The 13836-nt window shown below is 42.3% G+C and overlaps 2 protein-coding genes across 13 annotated transcripts in view; both read left to right on the top strand.

Annotated features, from left to right (window-relative positions):
- Positions 1 to 1719, top strand: part of LRRC8A (leucine rich repeat containing 8 VRAC subunit A) — a 25719-nt gene extending 24000 nt beyond the window's left edge. For all 9 annotated transcript variants that reach the window (XM_025204972.1, XM_025204970.1, XM_006024339.3 and 6 more), the window contains one exon: positions 533 to 1719. In XM_025204972.1, coding sequence (XP_025060757.1) covers positions 533 to 808 — 276 coding nt within the window. In that variant the 3' untranslated portion in view covers positions 809 to 1719. The remainder of the gene's footprint in view (positions 1 to 532) is intronic.
- Positions 1720 to 1927: 208 nt separating this feature from the next.
- Positions 1928 to 13836, top strand: part of PHYHD1 (phytanoyl-CoA dioxygenase domain containing 1) — a 23484-nt gene continuing 11575 nt past the window's right edge. Inside the window, exons 1-5 of one of the 4 annotated variants that reach the window (XM_025204985.1) lie at positions 1928 to 7737; positions 11054 to 11156; positions 12138 to 12296; positions 12919 to 12994; positions 13185 to 13232. In XM_025204985.1, the coding sequence (XP_025060770.1) occupies positions 11124 to 11156; positions 12138 to 12296; positions 12919 to 12994; positions 13185 to 13232 (316 nt within the window). In that variant the 5' untranslated portion in view covers positions 1928 to 7737; positions 11054 to 11123. Of the gene's footprint in view, positions 11157 to 12137; positions 12297 to 12656; positions 12840 to 12918; positions 12995 to 13184; positions 13233 to 13836 lie in introns of those variants that run through there. The other 3 variants (XM_025204986.1, XM_006024341.3, XM_014520273.2) reach the window with 3 other exon arrangements.

Raw genomic sequence — 13836 nt, forward strand, 5'->3', positions numbered from 1 at the left:
TGGAATGGCGATTTAAACACCTGCAAAAACTATGTAAGTATGCACTCTGCCACATGTATTACAGTAGCTCCCAGAGGCTCCAGTTAGAATCAGGCCTCCTTGTATTGGTGTTATACGAACATGGAGAGGCTGTCTCGCGTGATGAGGTTACAATGCAAATGGCAGAACAAACGCTGGAGGATCTGGAAGGGAGAGATGAGGGAACTGTGACTGCACAGACTAGCTGCGGGCTGGTCTCAAATCCTTCATTCTTGCTTCACTCAATTTTTCTAATTTTAGCCATCTTCTTTTAGCAGTTTATTGAAAGCAACAGTGTGTAGACTGCCTGAAGGAGGGAGCTGAACGACTACCAGATAGTGGCTGTGTGTATTTCAAGGATCACGTTCTATAGGGGAAGATCAGCATGGAAGAAAACGGGGATGCCCTGGTGTCAGCAGTGGGAGTTTGGAAATGGGTGCCTTGCACCTCTGACTAGGTGTTTATGATCTCGTGTTGTCTGCGTCTAATTTTTCACTCTACTTTCTAATTTCAGATTGAGAGTCTCCCACCTGAACTGTTCCAGTGCAAGAAGCTGCGAACCTTGAACCTGGGGAACAATGTGTTGCAATCGCTGCCTTCTCGGGTGGGTGAGCTGACAAACTTGTCACAGATAGAGCTGCGAGGCAACCGTCTGGAGTGCCTGCCAGTGGAGCTGGGAGAGTGTCCTCTGCTGAAGCGCAGTGGGCTTGTGGTAGAGGAGGACCTATTCAACACCCTACCCCTGGAGGTTAAGGAGCGGCTGTGGAGGGCAGACAAGGAGCAAGCGTGAGCCTTGGAAAGGAAAGGAGGGGGAGACCTCTGACCAAGAAGACCGGAAACAAAAGGCCATTCCATTCCAGCCCTTTTCCCAAAATCCCCCAGCCAATATCATACTAGCCGTGGAGTCCCTGAATAACTATCATGACTCTGAATGAGGCCACTTGCTGCCTCGGCTGCAGGATGGGGGAAGTTCAGGATCCTGGTGAGGACCAAGGCAGAGTGAGCAGCTCCTCTGTATTGGACAGTGGGGAAAAGAGGTGCTGCTGTTCTGCAGGACAGGAAGTGTGGGTAATGCTAGTGCTGCCATGGAGTTGCTCAGAACTGCTGGTGGAACCAACTTCCAAGTCTAAAGGGGAATTGCTTCTGAATGGAGGAGAGAAATTAACTGATTGCTGGGTTGCCCTCAATAGGGCACTGACACGCATGTCAGGAACTGAGGACATCCAAGTGCTCTACAATCAAAGGATAACGGTCCAGGAAGTCTCTTGAACCTCCAGTGCTACTTTGCTGTGACACTTGGTACAGTTCCACACTAACTTGCTGATTCAATCAGTTGGGGCTTCATTAGCGGGGAGGGAAGGGGACAGCTGGCTTTTTTTTTTTTTTTTTAATTTAGATGCTGGCATTATTTTTGGTAACTTTACCTCAAAGGTCAACTTGGATTCAGGATTTTTTTTATACATTATGTTCATCTTTCACCTAGTTTCCAACGCTGATGTGAGGCTGCACTGTCTTTCCAGCTCCCAGTCCTTTGTCCTGACAAGTAGATCACACTGTCTCCTTTCCTAGATGGTTTTGCAGGAGATGCTGCTTGGATTGGCAGTTCCAAAGTGCTATCCAGATTGGGTTGTGTATACTCTGAGTTCTGGTTATGTGGCATAAATGGGACGGCAAGGATGCAGTTCAGTTCAATTCATAAAAGGCTGGAAAATGCATAAAAAGCAGTACAACTGTCTAACTCTGCTCGAAGCACTGAGTTACTTCAAGACCTTTTGCTTTTAAAGCTTTTTTTTTTTTTTTTGGTTTTGTTTTTTTAATCTACTTTTTTAACTTCTCTTTCTCCTCCTCCTCCACCTCTTTCCCCCCCCCCCCCCCCCCCCCTTTCCCCTCCCCCCCCCCCCCCCCCCAATTTTGCAGTTTGTCTGGGTAGTAAACACATGTGTGCATGCACACTCACTTGTTCACTTGGCCAGTGCTAAGTATCACTCAGCTGGGGTTGGTGGTGCCTGTAACGGAAAAGAGTATTCAACTTTCCTTTCCACTTGCCCCACCCTTGCAGGAGACTCTTGTGGGTTTTTTTTTTTTTTTGAGATTCTGCCAGTGTCTTTCATGAGTGCATAAACTACGGAGCTGCCTGCTTTTAATGATCTGTTCTTGATTTTAGCAGCTGTTGGTTCCTGTTACACCTCTTAGCCTAAATGGCAAGAGGCTAATGCTGACTAAACCTAGTGTATGAAAGGGTAGTCCTGTTCAATTTCCTTCCCTCCATCCCTTCCTTTTCCTCCCTGTGTGAAGGAACAGTATAAGGATCCTCCATGAATCCGCCATCTTCCAGATCCCTGACTGGGAGAGAATCTTTTGAAACAAGTTCAGCCTGTATTATTGTTCAGCACAATTCCTTCTGCATTTGCAGAGGTAGACACAGCTTAGTAACAGCAACTGATAATCATGTCCTCAAAACAAGCTACTTGGATAGCAGCTTGCAGTTCTACAGTACACTCCAAAGCTACCCTCATCTTTAGTAGGGAGCGAAGGCCCATGGCCCCTACAGTCCTGGTGTTTGGTTCTACCTAGGTCCAAATAGCTGGACTACTGAGATTGGGCACTGCATACTGGCCTCACCTGTATATTAAAACAGTGGCTACAATGTCCATATAGGATTCCTGGCAAACTACCAGTGAAGCCTGAATTGGGCAACGCATGGATGTCTTCTGCCTCAGATGTTTTGAGCAATGCGGCACACTACAGCTTTTTTTTTTTCCTGTATCAGATGTAATCTACAACATATAAACACTAGAAATGCTGGAACCATGAAACAATCTGTTAACTAGGCTCTGGATTTGTTGATTAGATGTTTAAATAAAGCTATATTTAACCTAGGAACTCTGTTTATAGAAACACTTTTACGAAAGGTGTACATTCTGCCTTCCTTACTTTGGTTTATCATGAAAAAAAATCAAACAACCCAAAAGAATAACATGGTCAGCCCTTGCTTGGACAGTTTCCTGGCTTCTACTTTGTCCAGAGAGAAGGTGCTACAAAAAAAAAAAAATCTCCTCTTCTGGATGATAGACTTTCACTTCTAATACATTAGTTTATGCTGAAGTCATGCCAGGAGTGGGGATGGTGCTGAAAGGGTGAGGAAAGGCTTTACTTGCACCAAAATACACTGCTTCAGAGCAAACTGGGGCCTGGAAGTACTGGTGCTGGTACTTCTTGGGCAGGTACTTACCCTAGTCATGCTAATGTTTTGGATTAAGGAGGAGTGCAGAAAACCTGCTGCAATGAATTTAAGTCCATTTGCTTAGACTGAGCTGCCACAGACAGAGCTACAGAATGACTTTGACTTACCTCCTTATAGACAAGGACCTCTTGGATGGGGAGAAAAGTTTCTTCCCCACTTTGTGCCAAATGAAGTGATGGAATGTAGTGTTTGCAAAGCTTTATTGAGCACTAAGTCAGTTCTGGGACTCTGATTAGGACCCCATCTCTGCTAAAGCAGTTGGGGAATATGGTTGTAGGACAACCTAAAAGCTGTAGCATGGACAGGACTAAATTAGGCATTAGATCTTGCAGTTTTAAGCTTGCATTAGAACAGGGGTGGGTTTCTTTGCTCCCCTTAACTCTTGTATCTGGGCTCTAATTCTTTTGGCTGTATGTTCAGTGGCCTCTTAGTTGTATAGAACAGCATTTTGTATAACTAGGCCTGAGGTATCTGTAGAAGCACTCAGTATGACCTACAGAAAGTATGCTTCAAGATTGGTAGAAATCTGCAAGTCTCTTGCTGTACAGCATAGTGTTTAATTCATCCTGCTAGAAATGGAACAGTCTAGTTTAAAGCAAAAAACAGACCCTTATTTACTAACTGCTCAATGAGAAAAAAATATTTGCCCTACATTGTATCCAGCGCTATCAAGCAACTGTAAGACAGGTCAGTATTGATTATGCATGGAAACACTAGCTTTTAGCTGCTGCTTGAATATTCAAGCCCAGTATTTCAATCAGGGCTGCTACAGATACAAGCTTAGATAGCTCTCCCATATGGCAAAATCAGAATGAATAGAGGTTTTGAAAACTTGTTTTACTGGAAACCAAGGCTGTATTTAAATACAAAATACCTTGCAAGAAAGCTCCATGTATTATGTACACTAAATGTGAATTAATGAATTGGCTGAGATGTAGTTTTTCTCTTCCCTCCAGCAGAAATGGTATCAAAAGATCAGGTCACACTAAGTGAGGTGACGAAGGCTTCAGAAAATATCAAGCATAGGGTCAAAACTAAGAGGTGCTGAGCACTCACAGCTGCTCAATCCTTCTCTAGAACTTGACCTGTATGTAGCAGGGTGAGTCGATCCTTCCCTGTTTTCTCTTGGCCACTCGACCCTCGAGTGGTACAGCTCCTTTGCGCAGCTCCTTTCCTATTCATAACCTACTCGGTCACAGCTTATCTTTTCCAGGGGCTGTCAAGTTGAAGCTAAGCTTGGCTGACACTGGCCAGTACACTCTGAGGAAAACTGTTCAGGGTAAACGGACCGTCATCAAGGGCCTCATCAGTGTTTTGTCTCCTCTTCCTGGCAGTGGCAGTAACAGCCAGGATGATGTGTGTTAGCTGCTTAAACCATAGAGCAACTTTATCTCAAGCCAAATTTCTCCTAACCACGCAACTGTGTCAACTGCATGCCACGGTAGATCTCGGGCAGAGCCGTGCCATGTTAGGAGCCAAAGTGCTAAGCTTTTTAGTGAACAGAATTCTAGTTTTCATGGTAGGTGGCCACAGTATTTAAGTTGCAATTAATTCATTTGAATCAACTTCCGTAATGGGAATTGAATCTGTTAAGTGTGTTGAATCTCACTGTACTTTTGAAACTATGCACTGGAATGTTGTTAGATTTTTTTTTTTTTTTTTCCTTCTGCTAATTACCGGTTGGTTTATAGTTAACTCAGCAGCTGGAACTAATTTACTATGCCAGTCTAAACTGTTACGCAGCTGTTGCAAGTATTCATTATGTGTTTCTATTTTGTATTAATTTTGTCACTCCCCTAAAACATCCTACCTCAGTACCTTTTTCTCTCATCACCTGTCCTGTGCTCCATTTAACTCACTTTCCATTCAACTTTAATTAAACCAAACTCTCAGTGTTTATCAGCATGGATAATATTATAAAGTAACTTTTTTGTTTCTGAACCACATTACGGTCCTCTGTTTTTGTTCAAACAGAAAAGAATAGGGAATCTGAAAGCAGCAACATGTCCTACATGTTTTGCATTGGATGAGGTATGTGAAAAACAGGCTCACGTTTTACTGGATTCGGTGAGATTTGAGGTATTTATAAAAGGGAAGAGATTTTGCATCTTTTTATTCATTTCCTTTCAGTGAATAAATCTTTCAAAATTTCCATTATGTCTTTGATTCCCAAACTCTTCTGAATCTCTGCAGAGTAAGGATGGGTCGTTCTTGTGCAGGAGATGGAGTGCTTGCTTTACAGATGCATTAAAGTGATTTCTCCACTGAAGAGTTTACAGGCCATGTTAATTGCACTAAAAAGAGTAAAGCCAGCTATTCTTCTGATTTTTTTTTTTTTCACCCTATTTTCAGTCAATGAAAGAACTGTCAAATGCTGGCGTACTGTTCTCTTCAGCAAAGAACAACATGTTGTACCTTAAATTGTAGCATCATCTAGTTTGGGATGCTAGTGCTTGAAGAGTGGTTGAAGAGATGTTACTATTGCTCATAATTATCATTTCCATTTTGAAGCCTTAAAACATTTCTAAATTTGAATTTGACATTTGAGGTATTTGGTTATATAGTGGACTCTACAGACTTTGCATTTAGGATTTCTAGAAATGCACTTTTCCCTTTCACCCCTATGTTTTCAGAAACCTGTATGAACTGGGTAGCTGTGTTAATCTCCCTTGTTTAGAGGAAACTTGTGGGGTTTGTGAAGAGAAGTCTCACAGGCCTGAGACTGGGCAGTCATCTTGTACCACTGCCATGCATCTCTTTCCTCAAGACATTACTCGCGGTGTAAACACTATTCACTCCCTACTGCATTGACAGGATTGTGGCTTGGTGCGTGCGTGTGTTACTCACACCTTAATGTAACATTTCAGAATCATGAAATTAAACTCTAAATGTTGGATTATGTTTGGGCAAGTGACCAACAGCACCTCAAATACTGAAGGCTGCTATGTTTTCTTTGAAAGACTTGTAAGACTGGACATCTTAATAGAATAAAAGTTTTAATTTCTACTTTCCTTTCTATGTTTTTTGCTTAAAGTACATTGGTTGGTTAACAAGGCATTTTAATATTCAAGACCACTCCCCAGAAGGAAATACTGATGACTTCTGTAGTTGTGTAGGATTATGGGTCACAAATCTTCCCTCAATGCATAGCCTTCACGGATTGGGAGGAAATGTGAAGTTTAACAAGTAGGTATATTTGCACAGAGAAAAAGTTTCCAACCTCATGTTGACGATCTGTCTAATGGCCATGGTGAGCTGGTTACACAGCCTTTTACATAACTTTGATTTTTTTTATCCTAAAAGCTGAAATAATTAATTTTTGAATAATTGATTTTTATAGTGAATATAGAAATGTTAAGTGGCATTAAGAACACCAACTTGGACTTTTAGGATGGGATTTCTGAAACCACTCTGATCTCTCTTCCCCACTGACTTCAGTCCCTTTCCCTTTCATAGGGAAGGACAGTTAAAACAAGTGCCAGTTGTCATTAAAATACTACCAACTAGTTAGTTGCTTTAGTATGCATCATACCATATATCTGACTGCCTAAACTTTGTGCTTTGTTGTCTTACACTATCCTCTCTGGCTTCAGAAGCCAGTATATGCTACACTTCTTGCAAAATGTATACATACCAAGAAGATAAATGAGAGCTAAACTAACAATTCAGCCAGTATCTTTCAAAGACGGTTCAATTCACTCCACACAGTCTCCTGTGCATATAATACATCTTCCAGTATTTTGCCCTGTTTCCTTTGCACAACAGCTTTCCTTTCTTGACAAGACTGTTCTTACCCCCTACCAGCAGGCTGGCCCAGTTTTGTGATGGTGGATGTGCAGAGTTTGTGCAATTACACTGGGATGAAAGGTAACACAGGAAAAAAATCTATTTATTATTCATTTGTGGTGTTGTGTTTTACCCAAATGCTTAGAAGCATAATTGAGTGGAGAAAGTGGGAAGACAAAAACTCCTGTCTTTGTTGTAAAGCTCCTATTGGGCTTGCGTTCTTCTGGCAGCCATTATCTCTTTATCCACAACTCTGTGACTGAATAAAAATGGGAAAGAATAAAACATCCCACGTTAAAAAACAACTTCTACCAGCAGAAATCCTGGAGGCCTGCAATGCAGTGATATGGTAAAGAACCTTAGAGGAATCTGAAGCTGTCTACTGCAGAATAAAATGTGTGTGTGGGGGGGGGGGGAGTCTTGTTTTTGTTTTTGTTTTGTTTTTTATACAGCAAAATACATTTCTAGCAGGATTTTAGATCGGGATACTAAGCACAGACTGATTTGACTTTGGAAACAGCTTGAAGGAAACCCTGTATACCCACCTGGTGCTTACCTTACATAAACTGAAGTGAAAACTATGTGCATGTTGGCTGTGCTAGGATTTTACATTTAGAAGGCTATTTCAGTGGAGAAACATGCTACCTTTTGCAGAAGATACGGTCTGAGAGGAAGAGCTGCTGCAAGCCGTAAATATAATCAAATTAATATCTTTTAAAAAAAGAAACTAAGTCCTTTGTAACATTTTACATTTTCTAGCCTTTGTTAATACCACCAAACTCATTGTTCGGCACACCACTGTCGTCTTTCCCCGCTACTACTTTAGGGGCACAGCTGGCTCCTATGGTGCTAGCGCCTAGAGTTGATTTTTGACTGTCCCTGGCTGAAATATTCACTTACCCAAGACTCTTGGCAGCCCAAGCAGCCAGCATTGAACAGATTAGCTAGCTCCCCCCCTCAGCACGTTTAATCGGCTTTCCTGCAACCAGAATCAGTGGGAATTATTAATGTAACATTGGTGAGGAAATGAGGATAATCTTTTGAGTCAAAAAGGTATTTGAAAGGTTCTTTCCTGACTTGACTGATCCTGCACCATGTTCTGAAGTCAGCTGGCCTCTCCCATATCTTAAAAGGATCTCATGCATATACACAGGGGTGATATGAGCATTACTTAATTAAAAGTATTTTAGCAGCATCAGATGGAAGATGCTCATATGAGTGCCAAGACATTTCATGGGTGGCAGTTGGGAGAGAAAATAGTGCAGGTTTCTTCAGCTGGATTTGTGGGACCAGACTACTGCTTGTTGGTAGAGTACTACCAGGGTAGCATAGCGGTTCTCAACCTTTTTAGACTTGAGGCACCCCTCAGAAAATGGCAGCTCTTTAGTTGTCACTCATTTTTTATTATGGAAAAATAATAGAGCAATTAATCTCCTGGAAAGAACTTGGATCACAACAGGTCAGAGTGTTTTCAACATTGAATTCATATTTGATCTCTCTAGCTGTGTCCAGATGAGCATGGGTGTTTGGTTCCCAGGGAGCAAAAAGCAGCAGCTGCTGCTACTTGTCCCTGGGGAATGCCAGTGCCATGGGCCATGCCCTCTGGTGAATAGCACGTTACCCTGGGTAGGGTAGGGTAGGTTCAGGCCACCAACTGCTGATCCCAGTCACCTTACCTGGTGTCCTGGGGAAGCTGCAGCTGTGGCACTCCTGCAGCCTGGAACCTGGCTGGCAGCTGGAGCATGGCTCTGGCGAACCAGGCACTGGTTTTGGGCAGTGTGCGCTGTATCTGTGTGCTGCCCTGCTTTTTTTCTGCGTGGATGTCTTTTGACCCGAAGATCTCCAGGGGTCAACCCCTCACCTTGCAAGGTAGCAAGGAAACGTGCAGGAAACACCTGAATGTGTGGTATGTGGCACCGCACACAGGCTTGCAGTGCCACATACTGCATGGCTGCGCTTGTCTGGACACAGCCTCTGGGTTTGCTTTGTGAATCATGTTTGCACATCTATCAGTGCTAACATTGTGTGGCATCCCAAAGCACCCCTGAAAAGACCTCGTGGCACCCAGACTGAGAATCACTGAGGTAGCAAATGGTGGTAGCTGCTCACATGCATCCAGTGGTAGGGCTGGGGCCTTAATGAGGCCAACTGGTGCTGGCCAGCTGCTGCTTCATGGGTTAAATTTCTGAGAGGGGAAATGTTCTACTAAGATAAAACAGTTCCTTTAATCACAGTAAATTCTCACTTATGGCATACTGTCTGGGCTAGGTCTGCTTCTAGTAACTTTTAAACATGAGGCTCCCTGTGAAATTTATGGAACCCAGACTGTTTTTTTTCCCCTAAACTAATTCTCCCCCTAGCGTTCCCGTCAGCTAAACGCAACTTTCCGCTCTTGTATCTCCTAGAATAATTAAAGGGACACTGACAATTTGAGGGGGAAACAATCCATTGCTGCTTGAACATAATGTTGACCTTCCAAGGCTACAGTTAAAACCCAAGCTTGCTCTAGTTGAGAGGGATGGACAAAGATGTACTTCACTATGTTTCTTTAGCTCGCTTACGATATTTTATGCAGGAGTTGGGGGCAGTTTCACCTTTGCTCAAACCCTATTTTAACATCAAGTGGAACAGGGGAAAACAATGCTGTTTGACAGTGAATCTTGCAGTATTTGAAGATGTGCTTTTTGAAAACCTGTGTTGCAAGTGTCAACGATTACACAGGAACCCAAGTTTAATTTTTAATAACCAGCAAATTCCTGGTCTTCATGGGTGTGGCAAAACTTGAAAACAATCTTAAACGTTTTAAAAAGAGAGATGAGAAATTAGAAGTAATAAATTGAGTGGAATTTTTTTAAGTCTCCTGATTTTTATTTTTTGAATGCCTATGATGTTGGCACTTCTAAGGACTTCTCTCTCTCTCAACCTATTTTATAAAGAGGACTGTAGCCAAAGCTGCTTTCTTTAAAAATTATTTTGAGAGAGAAGATTTTACAGTGCACCTTTGCAAGGCATGCAACAACAGGCAAGTATCATATATTAAGACTCGTCTTCATATATGCATTTCATACCCTTAATTTCTTAGCTCTTATGGGTATTTTCTGGAATATTTTCCTCCATAAGCCCAACCTTCCTTCCCTGTCTTCTGTCCTTGATCATGTGCTGCTGTGAAAGGCTCACATAGGTGAAAAGTTGCAGGTTCCTTTGGTGAAACTCTTCCATGTTTTCTACAGGATCCCAATGCATTTGAATAAATAGCTTAAAATCTTCTCTTTTGACACCCATTGCATGCTGAAGAGTACCCACAGGAGGTCAAGCATTTATTGTTTATTTGTTTGGTTTCTTTAGTTTAGATACTTAAGTTTCTCTGGTTCCTCATTTCCAGTATGAATTGGAGTCCCCGTGTCCTGTTCACGTGCCCACTTGGTACGAAAGGGCTGTGTGGGTGTTGTGCAACTGAAACTAAGCCAGCCAAAGAGCAATAGAAATAAATAAATAAAAACACCAGAATTGCTTCATAAGAAATGTGCTGAAGCTTCAGGAACCTTTCCTCACTGCTAACATCCTCAGTTTAAGCATTGCTCTGGCCCGTGCTATTAAACTTCATTGAGTTGCACTCAGTCCCATGTGGACTGCATTGGCAATGAGCAAAGAACACTGCAGGGTGCTTGGATTCCCACATATGCTACCTCTCTTAGTGGACTTTAGATCTCTTCATCCCACTGCTGTCCTTTGCACTTACAACTTTTTCTGCATTTGTCACCTTTCCACTGCTGGAGTCCTTAATTCAACTCACTGACTTTCTTGGAGGTGAAGGCTGAGCTGAGTTTCTGATTAAATTACACAATCTTTCCACTTAAAAGTTCCTTTGCTTGGGTTTTTATGTGCGTGCCTTATTTCTAAATTGCATAAAATAGAGAGTCAAACCCAAAACTCCCTCAAAAGGGACCCCTGATTGCATAATCTGAATTCTCTGTGTTCTGTCCCCTATCACATGGTGCTGGAAAGGTCACATGGAGAGTTAGCTGTACAGAGAGGAGCTGCCATACTGTTCCTGTAAACTGAATGTGTGCTTCTGATGGCATTTGTAACGGAGCAACAGATCCGAAAGGTAAGTGAGCAGATTCAAGAACTACATCTGGGGAGACAAGCTTGTGTGCCTTCAACAGGTAACAGTGCTGAGTTTGTCAAGGGAACCAATCTAATTGCTTAACCAGTACTTGTGTTTAGCACAGATTTACTTATGAAACACATTATAGTCTATTCACTTTCTAGTACTTTACGCACCACTGTAACACCTGAACGTCTTATTGGGGCTCCAGAAAGGTAGAAATTCAATAGAACAAACTATCTCAAAGCTCGCTCTCTCTCTCCCTTCTGCCTGTCTCTTTCCTTGTAGCTCAGATCTGCCTCTTATAGAAAACTCAGGAGATTATCCTCTAACAGGCAACAGTTCCAAATGTCTGCTGTCCAGGGAGTTAATTTCATTTTATGAAGGATCAATCATCCATGAGAAACTGAATTCTCACCTTGGAGGGTGCACATTTTCCAATACATGGATACATTTTGAAGCTCAGTGTGACTGCATTACTCATTTAAGGAATGTGTGTTTAGCAGTTTACTAAGCTGATTCCTTTGGAGATGATTTGAAGTCATGATGTCAGTAACAAATGTGTATCCCATCTGTTTCATAGAGTCTGCTGCACTGAATTGGAATTGCTCTCTCCCTAACCACAGGGGCTGTATATCTATTCCTGAATAATTTTTCCCTAAAAGGAAATCGTTTGCTCTTTAAAAGCAAAAATACAGATATTACTGCTTTAGGAAACTAATTAGCTGAAGATAAAAATGCAACTGAATAAAACTGTTTTGGTGCAGTTAAAGGGAGTGGAAATGTATGCAATATTAACAAATGCACATTGAACATGTCTATGGCTTGAAGAAGTTTACTAAACCATAAGCTTTGCTCTTCTAATTAGAGGGGATCTCCAAAGGCAGATGTTCCTTTGGCTCTACATCTAAATGTTAGATGACAAGCGAAGGCTAGGTGGGTATTCCTACCCTAACGTAACTGCTTTGTGCTGTTTCCTAGTTCCATGAAGATGGCTTCCTTGTCCTGGAAGAGTTTTTCACCACAGAAGAATGTGATGCTATGAGGAAGCAGATCCACAAGATCATAGCTGATATGGAAGTACCATCCCACTGTCGCACAGAGTTCTCCACAAAAGAGGAGGAGCAGCTCCAGGCTCAGGTACAGAATTTAAGTTGAAGCTGTTCTGATTGAAGGAAGAAGGAAAAAATTAACTTGCAAAATACTCCTTTGAGTAGCAAGGGGCCAACATTTTTAAACTAAATATTCCAAAACCACAGGTTTGTTCTTGGAGAGTGAATCCTATTTGAGGGCAAGGCTGAAAGCCAGATATTCCTGAGCTGTAATCCTGCTTCTAATAAATGGGCCTCTGCGGCTGTAGACAGCTTCTTGTTGGTCTCAGCAGAGGCCAAGAGAAGGCTGAGACAGCCTGAACTCCGTTTTTAGATGCAAAGTGATCCCCAGTGGAAGAGAAGCGTGTGAGAAACAATAGTACCAATACAGGCTCTATTTGTTCCACAGATACAATGCTGTTAAACCACCACTCACGCCCTAATACAAACCCAGAGGATATATTGTTCTTGGGATCTTGAAAACTGCAAACTAGAGTTAAGAGATTTAATACAGTGAAAAACCTCAATACATATGACTTATGTTTGTATTCTGCCTTATTTCTGCTGCTCACTTGGTGGGGAAAAGATGCAGGTAAGTGCTAACTTCTTACTAGAAATACTCACATAGATCCTTATTAAGACATTATTGCTGGGTCTCTTATCTCTGACAGGGCAGCACGGATTATTTTCTAACCAGTGGAGACAAGATCCGATTCTTCTTTGAGAAAGGAGTTTTTGATAAGAAAGGTAAATTTTTCCTTAGCAGCAGCCATATCAGGCTGGTAGAGGGTGGGAAGAAAACAAGCAACTTGCTAGCAAGCTAGGGATTTTGTTACAGAGACAAAAAGACTAAGTGAGTAGAAAGAAAAGCTCTACATTCTATTGCTTTGTTCTGTTTTTTTCTGCATACTCTTTAACTCAGGATTTTGTTTCTTAGGTGAATTTCTTGTTCCAAAGGAGAAATCTGTAAACAAGGTTGGCCATGGTATGTATGAGTAGTGATGTTTTAGACCGAACATAAGGTTGCATTTTTTTTTTCAAACCAAGCCATTGCTTCAAGAGCTGGCTGGAGTGCATAGCCTTAATCCATTTGGATTTGAATTGTATACAGCAGTTGCCTTGTACACGGTAGCACCCTTCCCTATGCTCTGCTCTTTCTTGCCACATTCCTCCTAGTCCACTGAATCCACTGATACAGGGATCTTCCTTTTGGCACTATGGCCATGTGACTCTTTTTTTTTTTTTTTTAGCCCAGTACTCTCTCTCACCTTTGCTTCCTGCAAGTTGTTTTTTGCTTCACCTCTAGGTACAGAAAAGTTAATTTTCCCTGATCTGACCCCTGAAAGAGCTCTACAGCTGTGACCAGACACAAGTGCACGGCTGCTTTAAAAGGGCCCAGTCCTGTGACAATCTGAACTCTCATTGCATGAAGGTTCAGAAGATGATGCTCCAAAACAGACTGCTTTCATTAATGTGTGTGTGCGCTGAGGTGGGGAGGGGGGGCCTCCAATACACCAGCCCCACCCTCTAGTGCCAGCTGAAAAAATCCTAGATTGACCTCCTTCCCCCCCCCCCCCCCCCCCCTCTCC

This window comes from Alligator sinensis, unplaced genomic scaffold (assembly GCF_000455745.1).
Source record: "Alligator sinensis unplaced genomic scaffold, ASM45574v1 scaffold388_2, whole genome shotgun sequence".
NCBI lineage: Eukaryota > Metazoa > Chordata > Crocodylia > Alligatoridae > Alligator > Alligator sinensis.